At 37.7% G+C, this 26792-nt stretch overlaps 1 protein-coding gene across 3 annotated transcripts in view; it reads left to right on the plus strand.

Annotated features, from left to right (window-relative positions):
* ATG10 (autophagy related 10) overlaps window positions 1–26544 on the plus strand; it is a 280689-nt gene extending 254145 nt beyond the window's left edge. For 2 of the 3 annotated variants that reach the window (XM_025387734.1, XM_025387737.1), the window contains 3 exons: window positions 23701–23798; window positions 24461–24576; window positions 25217–26544. In XM_025387734.1, coding sequence (XP_025243519.1) covers window positions 23701–23798; window positions 24461–24560 — 198 coding nt within the window. In that variant the 3' untranslated portion in view covers window positions 24561–24576; window positions 25217–26544. Of the gene's footprint in view, window positions 1–23700; window positions 23848–24460; window positions 24577–25216 lie in introns of those variants that run through there. The other variant, XM_025387735.1, reaches the window with a different exon arrangement.
* The last annotated feature ends 248 nt before the right edge of the window (window positions 26545–26792 follow it).

Here is a 26792-nt window from a genome sequence, read left to right on the forward strand (position 1 = left end):
AGTGTATCCATAGTTGTAAACTGTAATTAATATATAATTTTGTGTGCTAGTTTTTACACTTAATTTCAGACCCTTGCCAAGGAAAATAGAGGTTTTTAGAGAAGTGGTATGTTAATGCTATAGCCATATTTTATACAAACTGGCACAGAAAATGAATAAGTTGTAAGCTTTAGTTAATGTGACTTCTTATATGCATGGCCCATGAAGACCAAAGTACAGTCAGTCCTCCATGTCTGCAGATGTCCATATCTGCGGACATGGAGGGCCAACTATACTAGCCACTTTACATAAGGGACTTGAATATCCATGGATTTTGCTATCTGTGGCAGGGAGGTAGGGGGGTCCTGGAACCAATCCCTGTGAATACCAAAGGATGGCTATACCAGCTCACTGGAAGCTCATGTCAGATAATGCAGGCCTGTTTATAGAGATTGGAACCTAGGCAAACTGTTTTTGAAAAGTTACTCATCCCTGCACTGGTCAATCTCAAAAGGCATTATCCAGGGACATAATGTGTTTATAAACATTCAAGTAAGTTGCCCAGCCCCACCGGAGCCCTAACCCTTCTCTGCATGTTCTCTTGCATCAGGTCACTAGTTCCTGAAGGTTGCAGCCTACAGCCAAGTTGAAAGAGGCATAAGGGCTAAGCTAATTGACTAAAGTCTTTATGGAGTCTATGTGATGTTTTTGTGAAATATTTCAAAGGAAGGGTTAGTTCTCACATTAAGACAGTGCTACTTAAAACAGTGAGGGACTAGTAAAGCAGTTCGTATTGGTGGCAATAATGTAGTTTCATCTTTCTGGAGGGAAATGTGATCATACAAATCAACAAATATGAAATACAAATATTCCCACTGTTTTTATTCATTCCAAAATTTTTATTATAAGGAAATAATTCATAAAGAGGAATATATAGTATATATGCATAATTTATAATAGTATAAAACTGGCTGGGCGTGGCACTTTGGGAGGCCAAGGCGGATGGATCATGAGGTCAAGAGATGGAGACCATCCTGACTAACATGGTGAAACCCCATCTCTACTAAAAATACAAAAAATTATCCGGGTGTGGTGGCATGCTCCTATAGTCCCAGCTACTCAGGAGGCTGAGGCAAGAGAATCGCTTGAACCAGGGAGGCAGAAGTTGCAGTGAGCCAAGATTACACCACTGCATTCCAGCCTGGGTGACAGAGCGAGACAACGTCTCAAAAAAAAAAAAAAAAGGTATAAAACTGGAAAATCTAAATTTCTAATCATGGAATGATATAAATATCCATTATGATATATTAGCTAGATGGAAAATTATGTAACTAAAAAGGAAGTTACAAGGACTACGTAAAATATATAAAAGTATATATGAAATGTCAACAGGTAAGAGGAAAAATGGAATCACGAAATTATATATTCACTGTGTACATAACTATGATAGATAGATGGATAGATAGATAGATAGATAGCTATTAATAAAATTTGGGAAGAAATAAACCTTTAAGAGGTCCTGGTCTGAAGCATTCATGAACTTCGTTGAATGTTGGTGGCCTGAAGGGCCACTGAGGAGAAAATGACCGTGAGCTCAGAGCTCAACCTTTAAATCAAAGTTCATCTCAGGAGTTCATGTAGAAAGCTTTGGTATGAGTTTTCTTTTTGGGTCTTAGGCTCCTTTTTGGGTCATAGACTTTCTTGTCTAGAAAATACTGAACTAGATCCAAACTATTAAAAACACAATTCTTAAAATTTCAACAGAAATCGGGGAAAGGTAAGAAATTGATATGATCAGGAAATGGGATTAGACTATACTTTTAAAAAATCTTGACATTATTAAGTTGCTTAAAGTTTTAATAAAATATTTTTTAAAATAAGAAGCTGTCATTCTTCTACATATGTATCAGTTTATTTCTCTCTCCTAATACTTGCTTGCAAAATACCAGAATACAATTGTTCTGAAAAGCTCCATTATTATGTTTATTTGTAGGAGCACATGATTTCTCAATACTGCAGTCTATTAGTAGCATAGTTTTTTGTTACTTAGTTTTAAATTATTAGTATTCTAGAAAGTGGGGAAAATGCCTCATAGTAGCTAGGTTTTTATAGGGCAGATCTTTAACATTTTTCGTTATGAGAAGGAGAATCACATATTTTGTAATGGGATTATCACATGCTTATGAGTTTTCTTCATGTAGTCTCTTTGGAGAGAGCTAAAGAGAAAAACTAATTTTAGCTTAATGAAATCACTGGGAAATCTGCTTGTGGGAATAAAAGGAATTCTTATATTTTCAAAGTTGGGCAAGAAGCAGAAAGAAAAAACTATTAGGAGTTATAGCTGTAACTGGAGTATTAGAAATTTATACTGATTATATTTATCTAAAGAGAAGCATTATAGTATTTTAAAAATCATCTTGAAGATTCATCTCTTTTCTGTTGCTTTAAAATAATATTTAGCACCATTCTAAAAAGTAATGATAGTAATAGATATTTTATTTTGTGTTGCTCATAAAATATCTTCCTGTGTGATAGCTGCCAGACATTAGTATCTGGTTATCAATAAATTAGGCTGGTTTTGTGAATGTATTCTTGGAAATCTTGGAATTTTCTGATTGCTGATTTACAGGGGTGTTCCGCAACACACGTAGCTCAAAAGTGGTGTCCTTGGTTTAATGTGTGTCTCAGAAATAGACTTAAGTCAAAAATTATCACCATTATGTAATGTAATGGAAAAAAAAAGTAAAGAATTAATGCTTGGAAAGCGAAGGCTTCCAATTATTTTACTTTAAGATAAAAATAGAATAAATGTACCACCTGAAAGTTGTTTCATACAGAAGTTCTGTATTTAGTCTTAGCAGGCTTGGCATTGGAAAAACTTAATTTTGTTCTTAGATCTGGACATAAGTCTTGGCTCAATCATTTATGCATTCCACGACCTTGGATAAGCCATTCCTCTAAACAAATTTCTACAAAATGGGAAGAATACCTACCTTATAGAATTGTGAAAATTAGTTGGGTAATATATATTATTGCATAGCTTGGATTTTTTCTTAATGCCAATCTAATAGCAATCCCTGCAACTTCTACTAGTCACCAATATATCTCAAATCCATTTATTTTTCTCCATCTTTACTGTCTTCACCCTAATCAAGCCCCTTCTTTCTTGATACAGTAGCTTTCATGGTCGTTTCCCTCCTGCCTCTTTTGCTTTCTTTTCTCTTCTTGCCTTCATTCTTCACCCAGCAGCCAAGATTTTTTTTTTAAGTGAATAACAAATCATGTCATAAAACACTTAAAACTTTCTGTTGCATTTAAAATAAGTGCAGGAGGGCAGCCTCCTTCTCTCCCGAGGGCTATCAAGCCACTGGACTCTGCCTTCCTTTCCAGCTTCAGGGTTTCTGCTGTCTTCTCTCTCTCCCAATATTCCAGCCTTACAGCCTCCTTTCTGCTCTTGAACACATGTAGTTCACTACCTTCTAATGGTCTTTACTCTTACATCTTTCTGCCTGGAACGTTCTTCCCCAGGTTTAAAATATGATTGAAAGTATTAAAAATACACAAAAAGATTTAGGGCTGATGTCTTTACAAAAGACTAATTAGGAAATACATCACTTGCTTTGGTAATATTTTTCAGGTATATTTTCTTCATTTTATACATTCACTTTCTAGTTTTTCAGTCAGTTGTGTAACGTCTAACTACATAATATTTTTCCTATCACGTTAGACACCTGTGTTACACCTGATTGAGCCTGTACCCCTACTGTCTGACACCATCACCAAGGTTCTGATCTGAGCCTAAAAATGACTAAGGAATTGCCCTTTCAACACATTTCTTCCTTTAATACCCCACAAGCAGTCTATTATCTGTTAATGTAAACTGAAATATAAAAATTTCTGACTTCTGATTATCCCTGGGATATATTGTTCCTTCGTTTATATTATATTTGTGTGGCTCCAATTTTAAAATGTGCCTCAGTTCTTTTTTACCCTCTTACAGCATTCTAATCATCACTGTTTTAAACGAAGGAGTGAGAGTTTGAGCTCATAATCACATAATGGCATTGCCAGCCCATGGGACTATCCCTCATGGAACTTCTGAGTTAAATGAACCAGTGCCATGTTTGAATTCCAGGTACAGATGCTCCATCGTTTTGCAGTTAACATAGAGCAGTTCCAGAGAAGGCCCAGGCCCCTCTGCCCTCAGCTTCCTTACCTGTCATCTCTCTGTCCCCAACTTTCTTACTGTATAGGGGAGAGAAAAAAAACGTTTCTGTCTACCCTCTAATTGACTGCCTAGGGCCGGCAAATTAAATTGACAAAAAACAGATTAGCAGGAGAAAAGTCATACAAAATAACATTTTAGTTTTTACATGCCCTTACAGAAAAGGCATGGAGACTCAGAGGAGCAGTTAGACCCTGCAGCGTATACACCATTTTAACAAAGGGTGATAAATTTGTGGAGAAGTCACAAGAGGAAACAAAAGGGATTTGAGCTCCCAGGGGCACAGATTATAAGAAGGTAAATATGAGGAGAAACTAATGGAAGATAAGGGTGATTTTAGTAAGATTTGTTTGTGCAGACCCGTCTCAGTGCCAGTGTTCTGTGTCCAGTGATATTGGGTGATCTGCTCCAGGTATGGGAGAAGGGAGGGGAACACCTTCACAAAGAGAAATTTATGTCATACTTTTAGGCAGATGGGGGAGGGCAAAGAGCTCTTTCTGAATTTGCTGTGTTTGAATTGCCTTTGGCTCAAATAGTCCTTAAACTAAAGTAGCATACGGGGGCGGGGGGAGAGATCCTTCATCTGCTCTGTTTCCCACAGCCCTCAGCACTGAGCAGGTATCAGGGCCCACTCTGCAGAAGCAGGGCTTAGAGTACCTGGTGTGCAGGGCCACTGCTGGGCTCATCCATAAAACCCTGCCCTAGATTCGTACCTTGAACCCCATTGCCCATGTGTGCATCCCACACCCCAGAATACCTCAGGAAAGGGACAGGTGGAGAGACACGCTAGAAATCGGGTGTCATTTCCTCTATGTATATTTGAAGTTCAAGCTAGCTCTGAAAAGATTTGGAAAGTAAATCAGGTACTTTGAAATCAAACCTCAAAGTTAGATGACCTTGGGCAAGTTAATTGGCATCTCTAAACCCCAGTTTCCTTACCTTTACAACAATTATATGTCAACCTCTTAGTATTATTATTAGAATTTAGGGAGAATCCTAGTAAATGTTCAACTCATGCACTTGTTTGTATGATTCCCTTTTCAAGGGAATACCCACAGTCTAGCTCCGACTCACCTTCCCTGGTAAGCTTATCACCCACATGTTAGGTGCTCTGCTGCCTAATTCTTTCCTGCATTCTTTTTTGACAACAAAGTATTATTGGAGAAGAATGCAGCATTTATAATTTAAACTAATTATAAACGTTTAATTTGTAGCCCATTGTATGTTTGTGCTGTTCCACTTTAATCATGCCTATCAGTTCTTCTCTTTGCTTTCCTGGCACACCCCTGGAGTATGCATCACACACGTGAGTTACCTAATCTGCACAGACTCCTAGGGGATGGGTGTGCCTCCTACTTTGCACACAGTGGGGAGGGTGCTGTCAGAAACCGTGTGCCTTGTGTTTCCTTCTGGAATCAGCTGTCATTATGCCTCTCTTCTTTCCTTTCCTCTATTCATGCTGGAGAAAGCTAGCCTTTTCCCATAGGGAAGCAGGTGGCCCTCACTCTTTAGTGAGCATGATCATTGCCTTGGGAGTTGATCACAGATTTGGAGTGGGTCCCAGGAAACTACATGGTCAACAGGCAACCCCAGATGATTCTGATGGTCCTGGGATCACACTCTGAGAAATCTGCTCTGTTTTTGTATTGCTTACTACTTCTCAGACTTTACTCCCACTGTTTTCTTCTCTGTCTCTTCATCTTTAATGTGACATCCTTCTTGGGATTCTTCTCTATATCTTTGGACTAGGTTTTTTATTCTCAAAACAAACAAACAAAATGATTGTTTTTTCCATTGACATGGAGAAAAATAATTGTAGTCCTCTATTCTCCACTATCCACCACACTGTCACCCTCAGGTGAGGACTGACTAAACATTGTTTCTGCCCCTCTGCACACTCAGGGGTTTGACTAGAGAGACAAAGAAATTGACAGGATCCTCCAATGACAGCACCTCCTGTCAGGCATTTTTTTTAAAGTGGATGTTTTTACTGGAACAAAACATTTTAATGAAAACATTGACATGGAACATAACAAGGCTTTTAAATAGAGACTTGGAATCCTTTTTGTCTTATTTAAATCTGTTTTATTTTTCTTTCTGTGACGCTATATAAAATCTCATCAATATACAAAATCATTCTGAGCCTCAGATTTTCTCATTTTCTCTGGATGAGAGCTTTGATTAGCTTTTTACAAGTTCTTCATTAGTAATTGGCTTGCTTTTTTGTTTTGTTTTTGGCTGTTGACTCTAATAAGTTTATGTTCTATCAAAGAATTATTTGAGGATGGTCTGAAAGATGCTACTCTTGTTATGTTACAGAATATTACAATTTAAGACTCTTTATAAATTGCAACAAGTGCTATTAGGACTAAATGTTCATTTCTTCTTCTTGAGGCTGGTGACTGGGGTGGGTTGTACAGTCTTATCATCATGCCTGACCTAGTTGTGCAGCCGTGACTGTTTAATTAATAGACATTTACATAAGCTCCTGATTTTCCCCCAGCAAGCTTTATAATGGTCTTGGTGGTTATCTCCTTTTCACCCTGTGAAGTATCAGCAGTACATTTTCCATTTTGCATATCAAAATACAAAGAGATTAAATTATGTACAACAAATTGATAACTGAATAAGTTTGGGAACTCGGAGTTCTGGCATATTAATAGTCTTGCTTAAAGCAACAACCCATATAGACTCTATAAATATATTCAGATTCTGCTGTCTAATCCAGGAGTTGGAGTTGGGACTGTCAGAAGCCCAGGGAGGGAGCCCTTTGTAGATTTATGCAGGGGTGGCAGAATTAGTTTCTGGGCTCTCTATGGAGCCATGAAAGAAGGTTTTGTTAGTAGAGGAGGTGGTATCTGAGAATTATTGCTGTGATGTCTGTAATTTTTAATAAAAATTCTAGAAAGCCTGGTGGTGTCTGTGTAGCATATGAATTTGATGAACTGGTTTTTTGTTTGTTTGTTTGTTGTTGTTGCTTAAACCACCTTCCCAAACACCATTAGATGTTTCTTCCTAATTAACAGGCCACAAAATGTCAACAGGGGCAGCTAGAGCAAAGTGTGGCTCACTTGTCTTCCTCTCTTCATCCTAGAAATGAGGAGGAACTTGCTGATCTTTCTGGGTACTTAGATGAGACTTTCGTTTCTTTCCCACATATTTTTTTTCTTAAACATTTTCTCACATTTTTTCTATGTATATTCTCATATACCTATGAGAGATGGAAATCTGAACTGGTATTTCTTCTCCCCCGCCCCCCTTTTTTTTCCTTTTTTAAAACTATAAGATTGCTTGCTGTTCAAACCTTGCCTCTTTGTCTTGACTACGTTCAGAAAATTCTTGGATCATAAAGGGATTGCCTCAATCATGTAACACCAACACCAACAAAGCCAGACAAACAAAAATAGGCAATTTTTCTTCTCCAAATTTACTAAATTTCTCAGTCTTACCTAAAAGATAGAAGTTGGTATATCTCTCTTAACTCCTTTCCCATTAAACTTGGAGTAGGCTATTTCTGGCTTATATTCTATGGCCACACTTTGTTCTTCTCCTCCCTGAGTCCTGCCCGTCCTTTAAGGTCTGTGCCAGATTAAATACTGTATCTTTAAGAAGTCTTGGCCGGGCGCGGTGGCTCACGTCTGTAATCTCAGCACTTTGGGAGGCCAAGGCGGGCGGATCACCTGAGGTCAGGAGTTTGAGACCAGCCTGACCAACATGATGAAACCCCGTCTCTACTAAAATACAAAAATTAGCCAGGTATGGTGGCATGCACTTGTAGTCCCAACTAGTCTGGAGGCTGAGGCAGCAGAATCACTTGAACCCGGGAGGCAGAGGTTGCAGTGAGCCGAGATCAAGCCATTGCACTTCAGCCTGGGTGACAGAGCAAGATTCCTTCTAAAAACAAAAAAAAGTTTTCGCTGCACTCTCTCTCCCTGAGTCAGAAGTGACCTCTCCTTTCTTTGAATTCCCATATTTTCCTGGATTTGTACCTTTGAGTAGCTAGGATCACAACCAACCTATCATATATAACAGTTATTTCTGTCATCCTTGAATGGTAGATGCCCTAATGGAGTATGAGGAGGAGAGAGGAGATACCAAATTTCATTTGACTCAAGATCTCTCATAGCTCATGAAAATATACATCCTGCTGTATAGACTGATGTTTCCGACTATAGCCACTCAACACAGTGTTACAGAAAGCACACGATTGAAATCATACAGCAAGCATTAGATCTGCTTTAAGGAAAGAGTGATTAAGTTTCAGGCAAGCAGGATCTTACCAGGAGTATCATGCGAGGGAACAAGGTCTTTCCATCCATGGGGCCTCAGGCCTGGGCCACCTCTGCATCAGAGTTTTCCTTTATTTTACTGGTGAGCTCCTCTGTGGCCCTCAGGCACCTCAGATTGTCCTTGGGACACCCTCTATCTTATAGCAGGGAGTGTCTCATTTTTTGCTAGTGCCACTGTGATCCCTACATGGTCTTCTCTGGAAGCGTGAGGACTCCCCGTGCCTTCCCTCCAAATGGTGAAATTAGTTGCTGCCACAGAAGGAGTCTTTCTTAGCAGCTTTTCCTGGTCACAGTCCTATTACCAACCCCCCACCCCACCCCTAACAACTGCTCAGCCATCAGCCATCTCTGCTATTCTCACTAGGGATCTGCTTTTTCATTCAGGGGCCGGGGCATGAGTATTTCCCCTTTAGGACTCTTTCCTCTAGAGGAACAATTCAAGACTTGTAGTATTGCAGGTGCAACTGGACTATAAACCCCATGAATTAAGAGAATGAGCTGCTGTTTTATGTATTTCTAGTACTTAAAACTAGAATGTAAATTCTATGAGAACAAATTTTGCTTCTGTCTTTAGTGTGCAAATATTTGTAGAGCCTAGAAAAGTGCCTGGCATATAGAATGTCCTCCATAAATATTTGTTGAATAAATGGATGGGCAGATGGATGGATATATGTATGAGTATTTAGCATGGAATCTTACTCATAATACGTATTCAGTGATGTTTACGGAATGCATGAGTAAAAAACATATGGAGTAGCAAAGGTGGGAGTAAAGTAGGAAGGCGTGTATTTTGGTAGTATTTGAGCTGCTTCTTAATCTGGGTAACATACCTTAGGAGGATGCAGTGGTGTGGCAAGGAATAGGCAAACTCACAGAATTAAAATATGCATTAATTTTAATTCTGGTGCATCAATTTTCCACAATGGTAAAATAAGATACTATTTTTTAATGTGGAAGCCAATAGATAGAATTTAGAATATATTGCATAATTGACGTAATTTTTTAAAGTAAATTACATGTAGAGGGTTATCCTAACCATGCCCTCAAATCCTCTCCTTTGTTCTTAGATACACATTGGAAGAAATATTTGAGAAAACAGGTACTGAAGTTTTTATCTTATCTTGGAACTTCTGTAAAGTAGGTGCTGTCTCCAGTTTTGTGCCGAGGAGAGAATGGTGTCCATACAGTGACGTAGGGGCTATGGGTGCCCTCCACACAAATATTTCCCTTTATGAAGCAGGCAGCATATGCCAATAATAACTTACTTTGGCACAAGAGGCTGTCTTTGTCTATGCGATAAATTCCACAAATGTTTATTGAGTACCTGCTAGATAAAAGGCACTAACCTGGATGCTAAGATGAAAATAGTAATCAGAATACTTTCTCTGCCCTCAAGGAATTAAAGAGTAGTAGAGGAAGACTTTTATAAATGGTCAGTTGCCTATACGGAACAGTGTGGAATTAGCAGTAGACTTAGGCATGGGATACAGTGGGAACACAGATGGAGGGGACCTGATTGGTCTGGGATTAGTGGTGAAGGAAGGACAGAGGGTGTTCCAGGCAGAGAGAACAGCATGTGCAAAGGCCTGTAGGTAAGAAGCAGCAGTGTGTTTGGGGAACACCAAGTAGTTTAATGGTAAACTGTATATAAATATTGGGTCAAAAGCTTCTGCACAGCAAAGGAAAGATCAACAAAGTGAAGAGATATCCTGCAGAATGGGAGAAAATATTTGCAAACTCTTCAATTGACAAGTGATTAATAATCAGAATATATAAGGAACTCAAGCCAATACCAAAGGAAAAACAAAACAAAACAAAATAATCCAAGTTTAAAAATGGGTAAAAGATCTGAATAGACATGTTTAAAAAGAAGACATACAAATGGCTAAAAGATATATGAAAAATTGCCCAACATCACTAATCATCAAGGAAATACAAACCAAAACCACAATGAAATATCATCTCACTCCAGTTAAAATGGCTATTATGAAAAAGACAGAAAATAGCAAATGCTGGCAAGGATGTAGAGAAAGGGGAATGCTCATACACTGTTGGTGGGAAGGTAAGTTAGCACAGCCACTGTGGAGAACAGTATTGAGGCTCCTAAAAAAGCTAAAAATAGAAATGCCATATGATCCAGCAATTCAACTGCTGGGTATATATCCAAAAGAAAGGAAATCAGCATGTGAAAGAGATATCTGCACTGCCATGTTTACTGCAGCACTATTCACAATAGTCAAGATAGGAAATCAACCTAAGTGTCCATAAAGAGAATGGATAAAGAATATGTGGTATATATACACAATAGAATATTAGTCAGCCATTAAAAAAATAAAATCTGTCATTTGCAATAACATGGATGGAACTGGAGGACATCATATTAAGTGAAATAAGCCAAGCAAAGAAAGACAACTGTTGCACGTTCTCACTCATACGAGGAAGCTAAAAAAATTGATTCATGGAGGAAGTGAATATAGTAGTGGTTACTAGAGGCTAGGAAGGGTAGTGAGGAGGGCAGATAAAGAGGGGTTGGTTAATGGGTATAAAAATAGAGTAAGATCTCATGTTTGTTAGCACAATAGGGTGACTTAAGAAATAATTATTGAATAGTTCAAAATAACTGGAAGAGTAGATTTGGAATGTTCCCAACACAAAGAAGTGATAAAGGTTTAAGATGACGGCTGGGCCGGGCGCGGTGGCTCAAGCCTGTAATCCCAGCACTTTGGGAGGCTGAGACGGGCGGATCACGAGGTCAGCAGATCGAGACCATCCTGGCTAACACGGTGAAACCCCGTCTCTACTAAAAAATACGAAAAACTAGCTAGGTGAGGTGGCGGGCGCCTGTAGTCCCAGCTACTCGGGAGGCTGAGGCAGGAGAATGGCGTAAACCCGGGAGGCGGAGCTTGCAGTGAGCTGAGATCCGGCCACTGCACTCCAGCCTGGGCGACAGAGCCAGACTCCGTCTCAAAAAAAAAAAAAAAAAAAAGGTGACGGCTGTACCAGTTACTCAGACTGACCATTACACATTGTATGCTTGTATCAAAATATCCCCGGCACCCCATAAATATGTACAACTATTATATATCCATAAAACTTTTACAAAAAGAAATAACAAAGGAGAAAAGTTATGGATTTAATTATCTAACATTACATTCCACATTGCCAAGTCATCATGAACAAAATTTAAAGACAAATAACAATCTGGAAGGAAAAAAAATTGGGGTATTTCAGCAACTTTCATGACAGCAGAGGTTATCTGTTTATTCATTGTGCTGTAACTAACATTTAACCAGGTGCATAGCCCACAGTGATGGCTGAATGAATGAAAAAGATCAATATCCCAAAATATGTTAAGTAGCTAATACAAATAAGAAAACTCCATAAAACCTGAATAGACAAATAGTCAAGAAAATGTGAAAAGGCATTTCACCTTGGTGTCATCGTTGGCTTTTTCTTACACAGCATATCAAATCCTTTAGCAAATCTTGTTGGCTCTACCTTCAAAGTAAATCCAAATCTGATTGTTCTTCCTCACGCTACTGTTGCCTTGTACAAGTCATTATATTTTGTCTGAGCTGCTACAGTAACCTCCTAACTGCTCTTTCTGCTTTCCCTCTTGCCCTTCTACAATATCAAGGTAACATTTTAAAATGTAAATCAGAATGTATCACTTTTTTGTTCAGAATCTTCCACACTCTGCCCATCACACTCAGAGTAAAACCTCAAGTCCTTTCCATGCATATGAGACACTACATGATCCTGCATCTTGGCTCGCTCTCTGGCCTTACTTCCACTGCCACTCCCCTTCATTTCACCCGACCAGCCAGGCTGCTCTTGTCATTCTTTGAACATTCCAAGCCCCCTTCTGCCCCAGGGTTTTAGGGTCTTTGCAGTTGGTGTTCTCAAGCTGGAAATATTCTTTTCCCAAAGAAGTGCATGGCTTGCTCCTCTCTTGGTCAGGGGTCTGCTCCACTGTTACCTCTGCAATTAGACCTTCCCTTACCAACTTACCTAAAATAGCCTCTCCCCCATCATTCTTTATATACTAAAAATGTTTTTCTCTCCCCTCCATTTGACTCTCTCTACTATGTACAAAACAGATAAAAAGAGAAAAAATATCTCCCCAGAAAATTTCTAAACACAGGCTTACCCTCAAGTCATGGAACTGGAATTCCTCCTGGGTACCAGGCAGAAGCATATATAAACTTCTTTGATTGGATGCACTTTTAATGTTAGGCCTCAAAGAATTACCATATTTGTAGTCGTACTATAAGGTCACAATAAAAAAAATACAGAATTCATAAGGAGCCATTATGAATGAGGGCCAGCAGACAACAAACTAGTAGCAGATCCACAAATCCAGATACTGAAATTATTCAGTGCAAAAATATACATATATTGAACATATTTTTTTAATGGATAAAAATATTGAAAGTATGACATAGGAAGATGACTATGGAAATATCAGCAAATTTAAGAAATAATCAGAACTTTTAGAAAGAAAAGTATGTAACGTCTATTCTAAGAAGCACATAAGTACAGTTAAAGAGAGCATTAATGTACGAGAAGAATCTGAAGAATTGCATACATTGCAGCAAAAAATGAGAAAGAAATAGTAAATATGATAACAGGTTAAGAAAGACAAAGGATAGAGGAGGATGAACACGTCTGATAAGAGTTCCAGGAGCAGAGGCTAGAGAGAATGAAGGAGAGGCAATATTCAAAGAGTTGATGCTGAGAATTTTCCAGAATTGTTTAAAAGGCACTGATATTTAGGTTTAGGAAGCTCAGTGAATCCCCACAATGAAAAATGAAAAGAAATCCACACCTATGCACGTAACAGTGAAATAGTAGAGAGAAAGAGAAGATCTTAAAGAGAATGACAATTAGACTGATAGTCGACTTCTACCCAGAATAAATGAAAGCCAGAAGAAAATGGGATAATATAATCCAAGTGCTAAAAAAAAATCATTGTAACCAGAATTTTATACCTACGAAAACATATTTTTCAAAAATGAGGGCAACATAAAGCATTCACAGGATTAGACAATTTACTACAGATCTTCACCAAGGGGTGTTCTGAAGGACATATTTCAATGACAAAGAATATTATGCCAGAATGGACGCTGAGATTTAGGGGAAAATGGTAAGCAAAAGGAATAGTAAAATGTGGGTTAATTTTAACAAACATTGAACTATAAAGTACTAATAATATCTTCTTTCTGGGGTTAACAAAAAGTAGATACAGCAGAAATACTAGACAACAGTAGTACATAAATCAGTAAGGGGTGATCAGAGTATTAAGGTACTTGAATTGTTTGGGAAAAAGATAAAGATACAGAATAATTGTAGATTTTATTAAGTGAAATAGCTATTTTAAAATTTAAGGATAACCACTAAATGTTTAGGAATATATTAATAGTATGTAATTTTTCAAGCTAATAAAAAGAGAAAAAGCAGTGAGAAAAAATTTGTAATCCTACACTTAGTCCATCCAAAAGAAGGAAACAGAAGAGGAAAAAAAGAAAAGGAAAGGAAGAAACATTAAAAATAGAATGAGTAAAAAGTCTACAATAAGATGGAAAAAAAGTGAAATCAAATTGTATCAGTAATCACAAAGCCTGTAAGTGAACTAAATACCCCACTAATGAGACAGATTGTAAAGGTGGATATTTAAAAATCCGTCTATGTTCTTTTTATAGAAAAATCTTAAACATAAGGATGCAGAAAGACAAGAAGCCAAACAATTTTTTAAATGAATAATGTAAATAGAAAGCTGATGTGGCTATATTAATATCACATAAGAATCCTTTTTTGGCAGAAAGCATATTAGAGATAAATATGATCACTTCATATTAAAGTTTTAATTCTCTAAGAAGATATATGTCTATACATTTAAATATCACAGCTTCCAGATATATAAAGCAAAAATTGACCAACTGCAATTGACAAACAATAATGGGCAAATCAACTGTTATAGGGGAGATTTAAATTTCTCTTAGAAATTAATAAATCAAGCAAACAAGGATATACATATGGACAACACAAATAACTAGCTTAATCTAGTGAAACGTGTAGAACAGTGTAGCCAACACTGAAGATTACGTATTCTTTATGTATAACCTTTTAAGTACCTATGGAAATATAAAAAATTAAGAAAAACAAAATAAACCCAAACAAAAACATATGGAGGCAAATAATAAAGGTAAATGCAGAAATTAGTAAAACAGAGGACAAAGATACCTAAAGAGGATCAACAAAAGACACATATGGTAGGGACTGGCACATAGTAGGGCCAACAATTCAATATCTGTACAGTGAATAACAAGCAACCGAAAGTATAAATGTGTGTATAAAAAAGTCTGAAAGGAAATTCACCAGTGATTAAACCTGAGTTGGGCTGTTTGGGATTAGCTTGCTTTTATTCTTTATTTTTGGTATTTTCTGAACTCCCTGTGCGTATTGCTCTTATAATTTTATGAAAACACATGATTTTAAAATCAATACATAGATTTTTGAAGGAGTAGACTAGAGGTTGGAAGTCAGGAACTATCCTAGACACCAATTCTGGTCAGAGGGCACGAGGAGGTGCAGTGTAAGTGTGTGCTCTTAGGAGGTATGTAGGTGCTCTGCCCCTCAGTACGTGGATGACCTTACGCATAATCTCTCTAAACCCGTTCTCTCAAGTGGCAATAATAAGGCTCCCTCAAAGAGTTATTGTGGTAGGTGGCCATGTAAAGCACTTAATCCAGTGCCTGATATTGCAGATGCTGGGTAGTCATTTGCCTTCCCCTGCTTGAGGGGTTAGCATGAGGGAGATACCTGTCTTCATTTCTAAGGAATGTGCCTAGCGTGGAAGGCAAATTTGATCAGTCTAAATATGAAACTAGATGAAAGCTTAATATGTGAAATTATATTTGTGCCCTCCCAAAGAGCCAAGAAAATTAAGAAATGAACCAAGTAACTCATCATATTTATTACGTGTAAGAATGAAGGTGCAGTATTATCATTTCCTTGTGATAGTCACATCTAATAGTTCTAAAACCAATTCACAGTATTCTTGTCAGACTTATTTTATGAGACATTTAACCATTGCTAAATTAAATTTCATGAGGAAATATGCCTATATAACTTCTCTGGAGTTACAGAGATAGAAATCTGACCCATCATTTCTATTTTCATGGAAAACCATTTAGCAGAACTTGGTTCCAGTAGAAGTGTTTATTAAGTTGTAAGCTTAACACAGTTCATTGGCAGTGTGTATTTCCACACGGACATTTTTCTCAGTGCAGATTTGCTCAGTTCATTATTACTGACAGCAGATGGTAGCACTTCCACATGAATTTACCTCCTGAATCGATCTAAGAAATGTCACTAAAAGGATCCCAATGGTTTTGATGTTCTTCCATCTCTGAAAAGGGTACATTAAACAAATAAGGAGTAGAGTTTAGATTTTTTTAAAAAAAAACTCTAACACGGCCGGGCGCGGTGGCTCAAGCCTGTAATCCCAGCACTTTGGGAGGCCGAGGCGGGTGGATCACGAGGTCAGGAGATCGAGACCATCCTGGCTAACATGGTGAAACCCCGTCTCTACTAAAAATACAAAAAAAACTAGCCGGGCGTGGTGGCGGGCGCCTGTAGTCCCAGCTACTCGGAGGCTGAGGCGGGAGAATGGCGTGAACCCGGGAGGCGGAGCTTGCAGTGAGCCGAGATCGCGCCACTGCACTCCAGCCTGGGCGACACAGCGAGACTCCGTCTCAAAAAAAAAAAAAAAACAAACAAACAAACAAAAAAACTCTAACACATAATTCCTAAACCAACTAATGACTGCTTTCATCTTTGATTCCGGCTGTTTGAAGGAAAAATAGTAGAAAATACAGATAATCTTTCTTGATAGCATAAACCTTACAAAATCTCCATTGGAAAATAATGGCTTTTGGAGAATATTATCTACATTGATTGTCTGCACTGATAACATCAAATTACTTGTAAATTCTCTACTCTACTTTCTCTGAATACAAATTGCTGAGCTTGCAGAATCACCTGATTGACTGTGACTGAAAAAATAGTATCAGCTCAGGTCACTATGCTAACTTTTGAATTCTGTGATTTCTGCAGCATTAAGATCTCCACAGGATTAACCACATTTTTCACTTACAGACCCATTGGCTTGATTTAGGCTTAAATCAATTTAAAATTATCAGACAAGATTTAATGTTTGATAAATGAGTGAATGATATAATATGTGAATTCTAGTCACATAAAGGAAACTTGTTATTTTTCTATGTCATATGATCATTATTGCATTCTTCATAACTCAAGGGTTTATATTCAGTAGTCCTATATATTTAGAAACAAGGATTTATTTGGAATATTCTAAAAATTAATTTTCCATTTGTGTTTGAAATGTAATTAATGATTTGGCTAATTCGCCACAACTAAAAGAAACTGATACATTTTAGAAAGCATTGAGTATTGAAGCATGTACAATTTAACCATGTAAATTAATTATGGATGCTTTTGACACATTGCTAGAAGAGTGCTCATGATTAACAACGTACTTAAAGGATTTGCTTCACAACAAGAAAAAGCTTTTGGGTTCCATATGCTCTCAAAAACATGCTTACTAATATTCTAACAACAGAGGCACAAGTTAATACTGACTTTTTTTTTTTTTTTTTTTTTTTTTTTAGATAGTCTTACTCTGTTGCCCAGGCTGAGTGCAGTGGCACAATCTCCACTCACTGCAACCTCTGCCTTCTGGGTTTAAACGATTCTCCTGCCTTAGCCTCCCAAGTATCTGGGACTACAGGCGCCTGCCACCACACCCAGCTAATTTTTGTATTTTTAGTAGAGACAGGTTTTTGCCATGTTTGCCAGGCTGGTCTTGAACTCCTGGCCTCAAGTGATCTGCCCACCTCAGCCTCCCAAAGTACTAGGATTACAGGCGTGAACCACCATGCTTAGTCAATACTGACTTAATTCTGCTAAAAGATAGCAACTTTGGGCCAGGTATGGGGGCTCATGCCTATAATCCCAGCACTTTGGGAGGTGGAAGGATCGATGAGTTCAGAGTTCAAGACTGGCCTGGCAACATAGTGAGACTTTATCTCAAAAAAAATAAAAAACTTAAAAATATTATTGAAAAAATAAAATATGGCAATGTTGTTCAATATGCTTTCGTTTCTTTCCCCTTCCTTTGTATCATTATTGTCATGTATATTACATTTATGTTATAAACTCAACACTACAGTGTTACGATTTTTGCTTATATAATCTTATGTCTTTTTAAAAAAATTAAGTAAAGAGAAAGTACTTAGTCTTTTATATTCACCATTTATGACACTTTTCATTTTTCCCTGTAGATTTGAGTTACACTCTGGTATTATTTCCAGAAGGACTTTCTTTAGTATATCTTATAAGGCAAATCTACTAGCAAGGAATTCTCTCAGTCTGTTTCCCCGGGAATATATTTATATTACTTTCATTTCTGAAGAATGTAGAATTCTTGGTTGACAATTCAGGTTTTTTCCCTCATTACTCTGAATATGTCATTCTGCTCCTATCCGGACTGATAAGAAGTCACCTGTTTTTGAATTGTTATTCCTCTTTATGTGATGAGTCCTAAAGGACTCAGTTGCTGTTTTTAAGATTTTCTCCTTGTGTTTAGCTGTCAGTTATTGGACTATGATGTGTCTAATGTGGGTCTTTTTATATTTCTACTTAGAGTTTGTTGAGCTTCTTGGATCTGTAGATTAATGTATTTCATCAAAGTATAGAGATTTTTAGCCAGTATTTCTTCAGCTATTTTGCCTGCCCTTTTCTCTCCTTCTCTTTTTCAGAGTACTATTATATGTATTCTGGTACAGTTGATGTTATACCACAGATGTCTAAGGCTCATTTTTCTTCAAGTTTTTCTTCTCTTTTCTTCACATTGAATGCTTTCTATTAATATACTTTCAAATCCACTAATTCTTTCTACTGCCGTCTCATATTTACTATTGAGTCCATCTAGTGAATTTTTTATTTCTGGTATTGTACTTTTCAACTCTAGAATTTCTATTTAGTTCTTTCCATAGTTTGTATTCCTCTATGGAGATTAGCTATTTGCAGAGCCATTGTTATAATTTTTCTGTTTTAATTCTAGTTTTCTTTAATTCACTGAACATATTTATAATACCTGCTTTGAATTATTTGTAAATCCAACATCTGAGTCTACTCAGTGTCAGTTTTTAATAATGATTTTTCCCCCTGGTATGAACCACACTTTTTGGTTTCTTTGCATGTCACATAAATTCCTTTGAAAACTAGACATTTTAGATAATATATTGCAGCAATTCTGGATTCCAATATTTTTTCCTGAGGGTTGTCTTTTTCTTGTTGTTGCTGTTGTTTTTGTTTGTTTAATAACTTTTCTAGGCTTTATCTGCAGATTTTTTTTTCCCTGTAAGTGTGGCCACTGATGTCTTTGCTATTGGTTTTTTAATTCTTATTTTTATTTTTTAGACTGCCTTCCTCAGGGTTATCCAGCTATGTCTGTAAAGCTTGCAGGTTGGCCAATGATTAGACAGAAATTGTGCTCAAATACCTCAAGCCTATAATGCCTTTTTCTTTTGCCAATGAATGTGTACATGGATTGGGAACACACTGAAAATTCAAGTAGTATTCATGTTGGCCTTAGCTCTTACATCCCATCAGGCCTTCTTGTGTCTCCACTGAACATTCCCTTCCCATCAGCCAGTGATGCCTGGAGAATTTATCTACCCCTTCCGTGGCTGTCTTACTTCCAGAATGTCCCCATTAAAATACTGGTAGTTTGCTGCTTGCCTCAACTGGGACTGCAACCTTTTCTTTTCATTTAGTACCTATTCTGCTATTTTTTATTGACAGTGTCGCTGAGCAATAGTTTTAGCTGTCTTTTGGAAATCAGGCCAGCCCCTCTGGCTACACAGTTATTGGCTCTTATGGCCAGACTGCTCTGGTAAAACTTCTGTTGATGGAGTGGCTGGGGACATTGGGGAAAGGAGGAGGGGGTATGGAAGTACTTCCAGGCAAGAATGCTTCAGATTCCCTCTGTTTCTAACTTGAAGTTTAGCAGATTATCATGAACTAAACACTTCTCAGATTTTATATTTGCCCTTGGTTGATTTCCAGGACCCAAAAATGGTTTGTTTTTGACAATTTTGTTCATTTTTATACTTATTTTCTGGGAAGAGGATTTGCTGACCTCTTTATTCTATCACAGCTGGCAGTCCACTTCTATTGTTATTAATTCATAAAATTATTCTAAAAGATTACATAAATATATCTCATAACTCCTATATTAAGGTGATCAGCATAGTATAGGCTTGATTCTTTTAAACCAAAAGCATTTTGCCAAAACAATATAATTTTTATTTTAAAATCCAATTTATTAATAAATTTAAACTTGTGATTTTTAAAGACCATCATTCATTTTAATATATTCTATTTAATTATATAAATATAAGGTCTCAGTATAGTAAAGGATAAAGAATTTTTTAAAGATGGCCAAACCTGCATTAAAGAAATGTTCAAGCTATTCTAAAAGCTCTTCAAAGCCATAAAAGTCTCAATTATTTTAAAAAGTGTTTTAAATGAGCATTGCCATGCATTTTATTCTATTAGAATATAACCTTAAATGCTAATATGACTGTTTTATGTTCTTTGAGGAAAAATGAATATTAAAATGTTGTAGATTACTGAAGTGTTTTTGAAGTACCTAAGCTTTTTATTTTAATTTAAATTCATTTAAATTATTTTTCATTAATTTGGTTTTAAACCTGAATACAAATATAGTGATAGTTCTAGTTGCCATATAGACCTAGACCTTTCACTAATTCAGACCTTTCTTCCTTTCACTTATAAACAGTTGTTAAATATTCCTAAACACTTAGATACTGGTCAGTGATGCTTTTAATATGCTACGTAATTTACAGGAATATCCTATTTTTAGATTGAAATTGGGCTTTATTATAGGGTACCATAAGACTACTTTCTGAATGTCTGGCTGTTATCCTTTTCTGTTTAGATATTAATGGGTTAAATACTAATAGCCAACCAAGTGACTGCTATGTGTCAGGTACTGTTCTAGGTACTTCTGCGGTATTATCTCATTGAAGGGTCACAGTCAATCTCTGAGACAGATACTATCTATCATTAGCCAGTTACCAGATGAAGAAACAGAGACATAAAATGGTTAAGTAACTTTCCCGATAGCTCACAGCTACCAAGTGGTAGAGCAGGACTTGACCTCAAACAGTCGTAACCACAGAGCTCATGCATGTGCTTACCCACTTGCTATGTGGAATGAGGAAAAGATGACTTATAGAAGTAAAGTCCAAGTCTTTACAAAGAAGCATCAAATGAGCAGAGCTGCAGTGTGCCATGGTCCTAAGACTCCTCTAAGAAAATGTCCCCTGAACTGTAAGTGCCTATCCACCTCTTAGATAAGAGATGCCAAAGGGAGAGTGAGTCTTGGAGAGAGTGGAGGCTGCATGATTGAACTGATTCTCCCTATTATGAGTGTTGCTGTCCAGTGGAAATTTAGAAGCCTAGGTTTCATTTCATTAAAGTTAACATGTCTTTACATCAATAAGATTGGATTATACCTCTTTATTCCTTCCATTGGCAACTGTGTAAGTCATCCCAAAAGAATTTAGACTACATTTATCTTTTTAAATTCCAGCTTTCTAAACAGTCATTATTTTAGTCCAGGACAATTTTAAATTTTTTTGCATTTTTCCTGCATATTTCCTATGCTCATTTCGCCATAGGGTCATCTGCCCCCACATTCTGTTCCTAAATCTCTGCGTGGTTGTTTTTTCCTTGTCATTCTGATCTCTGATTAAGTATCACCTTGTTTTAGTCCATTTAGGCTGTCATAACAAAAATACCATAGACTGGGTGACTCAACAACCAACACTTATTTCTCCCAGTTCTGAAGGCTACAAGATCCAGGATGAGGGCACTGGAAGATCCAGTGTCTGGTGAGGACCCATTTTCCATTTCATAGATGATCTCTTCTCACTGTATCCCCACATGATAGGAAAAGAGTGAGAGAGCTCTCTGGGTCTTTTTTATAAGGGCACTAATCCCATTCGGTGACCTAATCACCTGCAAAGGGCTCCACCTCCTAATACCATCACCTTGGTGGTTAGGATTTCAACATATGAATTTTAGAGGGACACACACATTCAGTCTATTGTATTACCTCTTCCATGAGGCCTTCCCTTTCCAAGTCTAATGTCACCAAAATCCCTCCAGAATCATGTTACCCTGTTGTGTTTCCTTCATAGGGCTTATAATTATCTGGATTATCTTACTTATTCATTCTGCATGTTTACTGGCTGTCTTCTGCACTGGAATCTAAGTTCCATGGGATCAGGAACATTGTTTATCTAAGAGATACAGTGGTCTCTATAACTATACCTAGAAATATTCTGGCAGACACATAAAAAAGATGATTGATTAATATATGTTGAATTACTTAACATTAGTTTAAGGCAGGTAAGGGAAACGAGACTCAAGTTGGACAGGAGGACTTGATATAGGCACAACCCATCAGGGCTTTGAGCCCAGGGCCCAGTTAGGGATGGGAATGAAGGTTGGGAAGAGAGCTGTAGAGAGGAAACTGATGCCTTGCTGGAAGAATCAGGCTACTGGTCAGAGTCACCTGGAGGTGGCACTCAGGGAGAAAAAAATGCCAGGAGATGCTAAAAATGCGAGATACATGCAATAACCTACAACTAGTGGATAACTCATCCCTCACCACTGCCACCCCACATCTCCATACCCAGTGTCACCAATACAAGTGGAATTGTCCCTCCCAGTTCTTGTGAGTGGATGTGTGCATAAGCATGCAGACATGAATGTTTGGAGCTGAGGGGTAGAGGCAGCAGGGACAGCCACATAATTCATCCCATCAACAGCTCTGAGTTCAGCTTGCCCTTGGGTTGGCTAAGAGAAGAAACCAAGAGAAGAAGCTAGGCATCCCCTAGTCTAAATCCAGCCTACAAGCCTGTTTTACTGGTCCCACTCATGTTTAAAAATATCTTGTGCCAACACTTTAATGTAGGAGGTTTAACATAAACTTCAGGTTTTCTAGGTTCGTTTCACAAATAGGAAGGTCTGGCATGCTGAACCTGCATTCCCACGTGGGACAGTTGGCCGGAGCAGAGTAGCCAGCATGGCCTTGGATGGGTGCACTCTGCAGTTCCTCCTGAGCCCCGTCATCTGCTGGTGTATTTAGCTGGCATTATCCCCTTAGGTCACCTGCTTCGTCTTCATAGGTATTTGAGTTTGCGGTATTGATATAATAGTTAATCCACAATATAAATAATCAATAAATGTATCATCAATAATAGTGTTTGTGTTGGTAGAACTTGTGCACTACATAGAAACCTCCTAGGGCTCCCCATTGCTTGCCAAATGATGTCCACATCCCTAACTTGGGTGCGGTCTGACCTATATCTTATATCCAGTTATTACCTTATAAAAGGAACAGAGTTACATTTTAGGCTTTTAACTTATAAAAACAGCCCTGTAGCCTTGGGAGAGACAGAAGGAGAGAAATGAGGAAAAAGAAAAACAAAAACTCAAGAGACAGAAAGACAGAGAGAGAGACAGACAGAAGTAGAAAAATTTAAATAGTGCAGGCCATCTCCTCCCATCCCTAGTTCTACTCATGGAACACGTGCCCACTGGCACTGGATACATATAGGCTTGAAACAACATGTTGACAAAATTTGTGTAAAGAAATATGCAAATGATTTTGATTCTCTTACCATTGACAAAAAGGTGAATAAAATGAATTGTTTAGGTTGTCAAACTACTGAGCTTTGTGAACATCCTTGAAGAAAAACTGAAGAACAATGATAGGCCAAAAAGAAACACTGGCCAACAGAGAGGGAACTGATAAAATGCAACTACAGTTTATATTGTGTAAACAAAAATGGGCGCCCTGCTATACTCGACCATACTGCTTTATCAATGAGTAGCCCTTTCTCACCAACTTTTTCTGATGTTTGGATTATAAATTACATTTGAAAATAGAAAATAAACCTGTATATTAATTCAATGACTTGGAATCTGAGACAAATCTTTATTTTAAAGGAGTAAACCAGATAAATTATTTTAGCCTTTTCAAAGTAACTCACACTGATCCTGGACCAATTCTGATTCTTACAGGAACATCCAATACTTGGGCAACCCTTTTTTGTACTTCATCCCTGCAAAACGAATGAATTCATGGCTCCAGTATTAAAGAATTCTCGGAAAATCAATAAGTAAGAAACACCATCAAGATACATTGGCTTCTACTCTGATTTTAAAAGTGTAAATCTTTCTATGTGACTCTAAAAGCTAGGCTAAAAAAGAAATATTATTTATAATAATAATAATGGCTAACACATTGATTTTTACTATATGCTAGATGCTGTTCTAAGAGTTTTAGATACAGTAAGACATTGGATTTTTGCAACATTCCTATGTGCTAAGTACCATTATTTTACCCAATTTACAGAGGAGGAAGCTAAAGAACAGAAGAATTAAGCCACTCAAACAAGGTCACATAGCTAGTTACGTGGTAGGATTTGAATCTAAGCATTTTGGCCTCAGAACCATGCTCTTAATCACTGCACTCTGCTACCTTAGTAAGTGCTGTAAACCACAAGGGTAAAATTTGAATCATCAAGGGGAGTCAGGAACCCCAGTATCTTACCTCATTCTTCAACTACCCTAATAAAGGATCCTCACAGGCTCTCTGGACCTTAAATTCTTGTCAAGCAATGGGGCTGGCATTCAGAAATGCTGAGATTCCAGGTGGTAGGTACAAATCTTTGAAGAAAACCTCATTTCTGTTATTGTTGGTGACCAACTGATATTCTACCATTCATCCAAAAACTACAATGGAAACGTTAGCATGGCCTGTTTTTCACTTGTTTCCTAGGAATGTCAACTACATCACATCATGGCTGAGCATTGTAGGGCCAGTTGTTGGACTGAATCTACCTCTGAGTTATGCCAAAGCAACCTCTCAGGCTGAATGAAATGTCGATTAACAAGGTAAAAGAAAAGCCTGGATTTAATGTTTTGCTGTTACAAAGATCAGTGTCTCCATTGCATTTAGACTTATCCCACCAAATGTAAAATTTGCTTTCATCTTTAGTGGGCAAATCCTGACTTAATTTTTATTTTTCCAATCAGTCCCCTACCAAGTTATTTAGGACAGGGATCCCCAAATCCCAGGCCACGAACCGGAACCAGGCCTCACAGCAGGAGGTGAGAGGCAGCTGAGCGGGCGAGGAAGCGAGCATTACCACCTGAGCTCTGCCTCCTATCAGATCAGCTGCAGCACTGGATCCTCATAGGAATGTGAACCCTATTGTGAACTGCGCATGCGAGGGATCTAGGTTGCATGCTCCTTATGAGAGTCTAACCAATGCCTGATGATCTGAGGTGAACCAGTTTCATCCTGAAACCATCTCCCATTTGGTCTGTAGGAAAATGGTTTTCCCTGAAACTGGTCCCTGGTGCCAAAAAGGTTGGGGGCCACCAATTCAGGAAATATTTTACTTTGCTGTAAGTAGCATGCACTCAATGACAGGAATGGATAGTTTTATTTTAGTACTGATATCCTTAAATAAGTCTTTACTGCTCAGTTAATCTTCTTTTGTTCTCTTGGCTTTTGTTTTGTGTTCTTCAGATTCTTCTATCGAGCTTAGAAATTGTGGTATGAAGAATGTCAAGAGTTTACTTACCAGCCCTGGCTTTAATAGGACCAATACCATGAAATATTTCATCTCACCAAGATTTGACATGGATTATTTTTCCCTTGGACACAAATGTCTACAGCAACTGATATTTGATAGACCGAATGTTTAGAAGAAACATTTCAAAGGCGTACATCATGGCCAGGCATGGTGGCTCACACCTGCAATCCAAGCACTTTGGGAGGCCGAGGTGGGAGCATCACTTGAGCCTGGGAGTACGAGACCAGCCTGGGTAACATGGTGAAACCATGTCTGTACAAAAAAATACAAAAATCTGCCTGTTTGTGGTGGTGTGTGCCTGTAGTCCCAGCTACTCAGGAGGCTGAGGTGGGAGGTTGGCTTGAGCCCAGGAGGCAGAGGTTGCAGTGAGCTGAGATTGTACCACTGCACTCCAGCCTGGGTGACAGAGCCAGACACTGTCTCAGAAAAAAAAAAAAAAAAAAGACACATCACTATAAATAGCAAAAAACGAATCTTAACTTACTAATACTAGGAATAACAACATTATTAGGGCACTTGCAGGTTATTCTTTTCTAGGCCAAGTACTTCACTTCCATTTGTCTGATATGGAGATTGAGGGAGAAATGTATTTGTGTATTCATTTTAATGTAAGATATACAAAAATTAAATTACTGGATTTACCTGTCCCTGAAACTGGTGTTATAAACATGACCTATCTTAAGTGATTCTCCCAGAATCAAACTCAGGAACAATAGATTATTTCTGTTTTACTCCAAAGATAGGGGAGAGAGAGAAAGAGAGAGAGAGTGTGTGTGTATGTATGTATGTGTGGGTGTTTGTGTAGACAGATAGACGTAAAATAAAGAAAAAAACACAATATTTTACTGTGAGACAATATGTTTTACCAGCGAAATGTGGCATAGTAATTAGAAGTTTTCTAAAAAGCTATAGGAAATATTTAAACATTAAGATTTCTTTTTGACCTACAGTAATAAAACAATGGTCATTTTACCCCTCTACTTCTCAACCCCACAGCTGCTCTGCTGTACTCTTTGAGGGCTCTTAAGCGAGTCTTCGTGTCCCTGAGACTTATTTTCCTCATCTTTAATTTGAAAATAACAAGCTACCTCATAGGGCTGCTGTGAGAACCACATGAGATCATTAATGCATGATAAGATATTGTAAAGTATTATACAAATATTCATTAAATGTTCACCTTTCTTGTATATAATTGGTATTCACTCAGGCTGTAAATAAGTTTCATAGCCAGTTAAGTATTAAGATAAACCTAACCTGGAACCATTTTTTTTTTTTTTGGTTGCTTGTTTTGTTTTTTGTTTTCATTTACTAGGAGCTGAAACTAAGATTAAAATGTCGTTGAGTTTTTAGAGAGTCTAGATTAGTGTCTTTGAATGAGAGATATGCTTAAAATCACCTGAGGATCGTTTACAGCTACAGATGCTGGGGCCACCTGACACAGTCTCTCTGGGGGTGATTCTGCTCTGGAGAACCTCTGGTCTGGATATACCTTTATTGTGACATTGATTT

This window comes from Theropithecus gelada, chromosome 6 (assembly GCF_003255815.1).
Source record: "Theropithecus gelada isolate Dixy chromosome 6, Tgel_1.0, whole genome shotgun sequence".
NCBI classification, from domain to species: Eukaryota; Metazoa; Chordata; class Mammalia; order Primates; family Cercopithecidae; genus Theropithecus; species Theropithecus gelada.